General features: G+C 61.1%; 1 protein-coding gene across 2 annotated transcripts in view; it reads right to left on the bottom strand.

Moving 5' to 3' along the window:
* LOC121662244 (maestro heat-like repeat-containing protein family member 1) overlaps positions 1–736 on the bottom strand; it is a 16,367-nt gene that overhangs the window by 4,814 nt on the left and 10,817 nt on the right. For both annotated transcript variants that reach the window (XR_006015243.1, XM_042023183.1), the window contains 2 exons: positions 445–597; positions 215–349 (listed from right to left, as the gene is read on the bottom strand). Coding sequence is in view for 1 of the 2 variants with exons in the window: in XM_042023183.1 (XP_041879117.1) it covers positions 215–349; positions 445–597 (288 nt within the window). In the remaining variant the exon portion in view is untranslated. The remainder of the gene's footprint in view (positions 1–214; positions 350–444; positions 598–736) is intronic.

Genomic DNA, 736 nt, shown 5'->3' on the forward strand with positions numbered 1-736 from the left:
GTCCCAATCCCAATCCCAATGTCCCATTCCCGCTCCCAGTGTCCCATTCCCAATCCCAACGTCCCAATCCCAATATCCCATTCCCGCTCCCAATCCCAATGTCCCATTCCCACTCCCAACATCCCAATCCCAATGTCCCAATATCCCATTCCCAATCCCAATTTCCCATTCCCAACGTCCCATTCCCGATCCCGCTCCCGCTCCCGGCGCGCACCAGGAACTTGCAGACGTCGTTGATGAACTCCCCGTAGTGCAGCCCCCGCTCTTCCCGCAGGTGATTCCCGAACATTTCCCGGAGCTCCTCGCAGCCCAGGCAGGGCCCGCACATCCTCAGCGCGAACTTGCAGGCCTGGAAAAAAAACCGGGAATTCCGGGGGCGTTCGTGGACGCGGGGGCAATTCCCGGCATTCCCGGGATTCGCCGGCAACGGGGACGGGGCCGGACCTTGACGACGTCGGGGCAGGGATCCTGCAGGTGCAGCAGGAGCGTCACGAGCCCGTTCAGGACCTGCTCCGAGAAAACCTCGGAGTCGGCGCGGCCGAAGCGGGACAGGTTCCCGAAGAGGACGATGGAGGAGCGCCGCAGATCCGGCTGCTCCTGGGAAAAGGAGGAAAAGCGGCGTCAGCGGGAGCGAATCCCAAAATCCCCAGCCTGAAATCCCAAAATCCCCGTCTTGTGATCCCAAAATCCCCAGCCTGAAATCCCAAAATCCCCAGCCTGAGATCCCAAAATCCCC

The sequence above is a fragment of the Corvus kubaryi genome, unplaced genomic scaffold (assembly GCF_017639235.1).
Source record: "Corvus kubaryi isolate FWS band 111438036 unplaced genomic scaffold, C.kubaryi_AGA036_p1.0 37240, whole genome shotgun sequence".
Taxonomy (NCBI): Eukaryota; Metazoa; Chordata; class Aves; order Passeriformes; family Corvidae; genus Corvus; species Corvus kubaryi.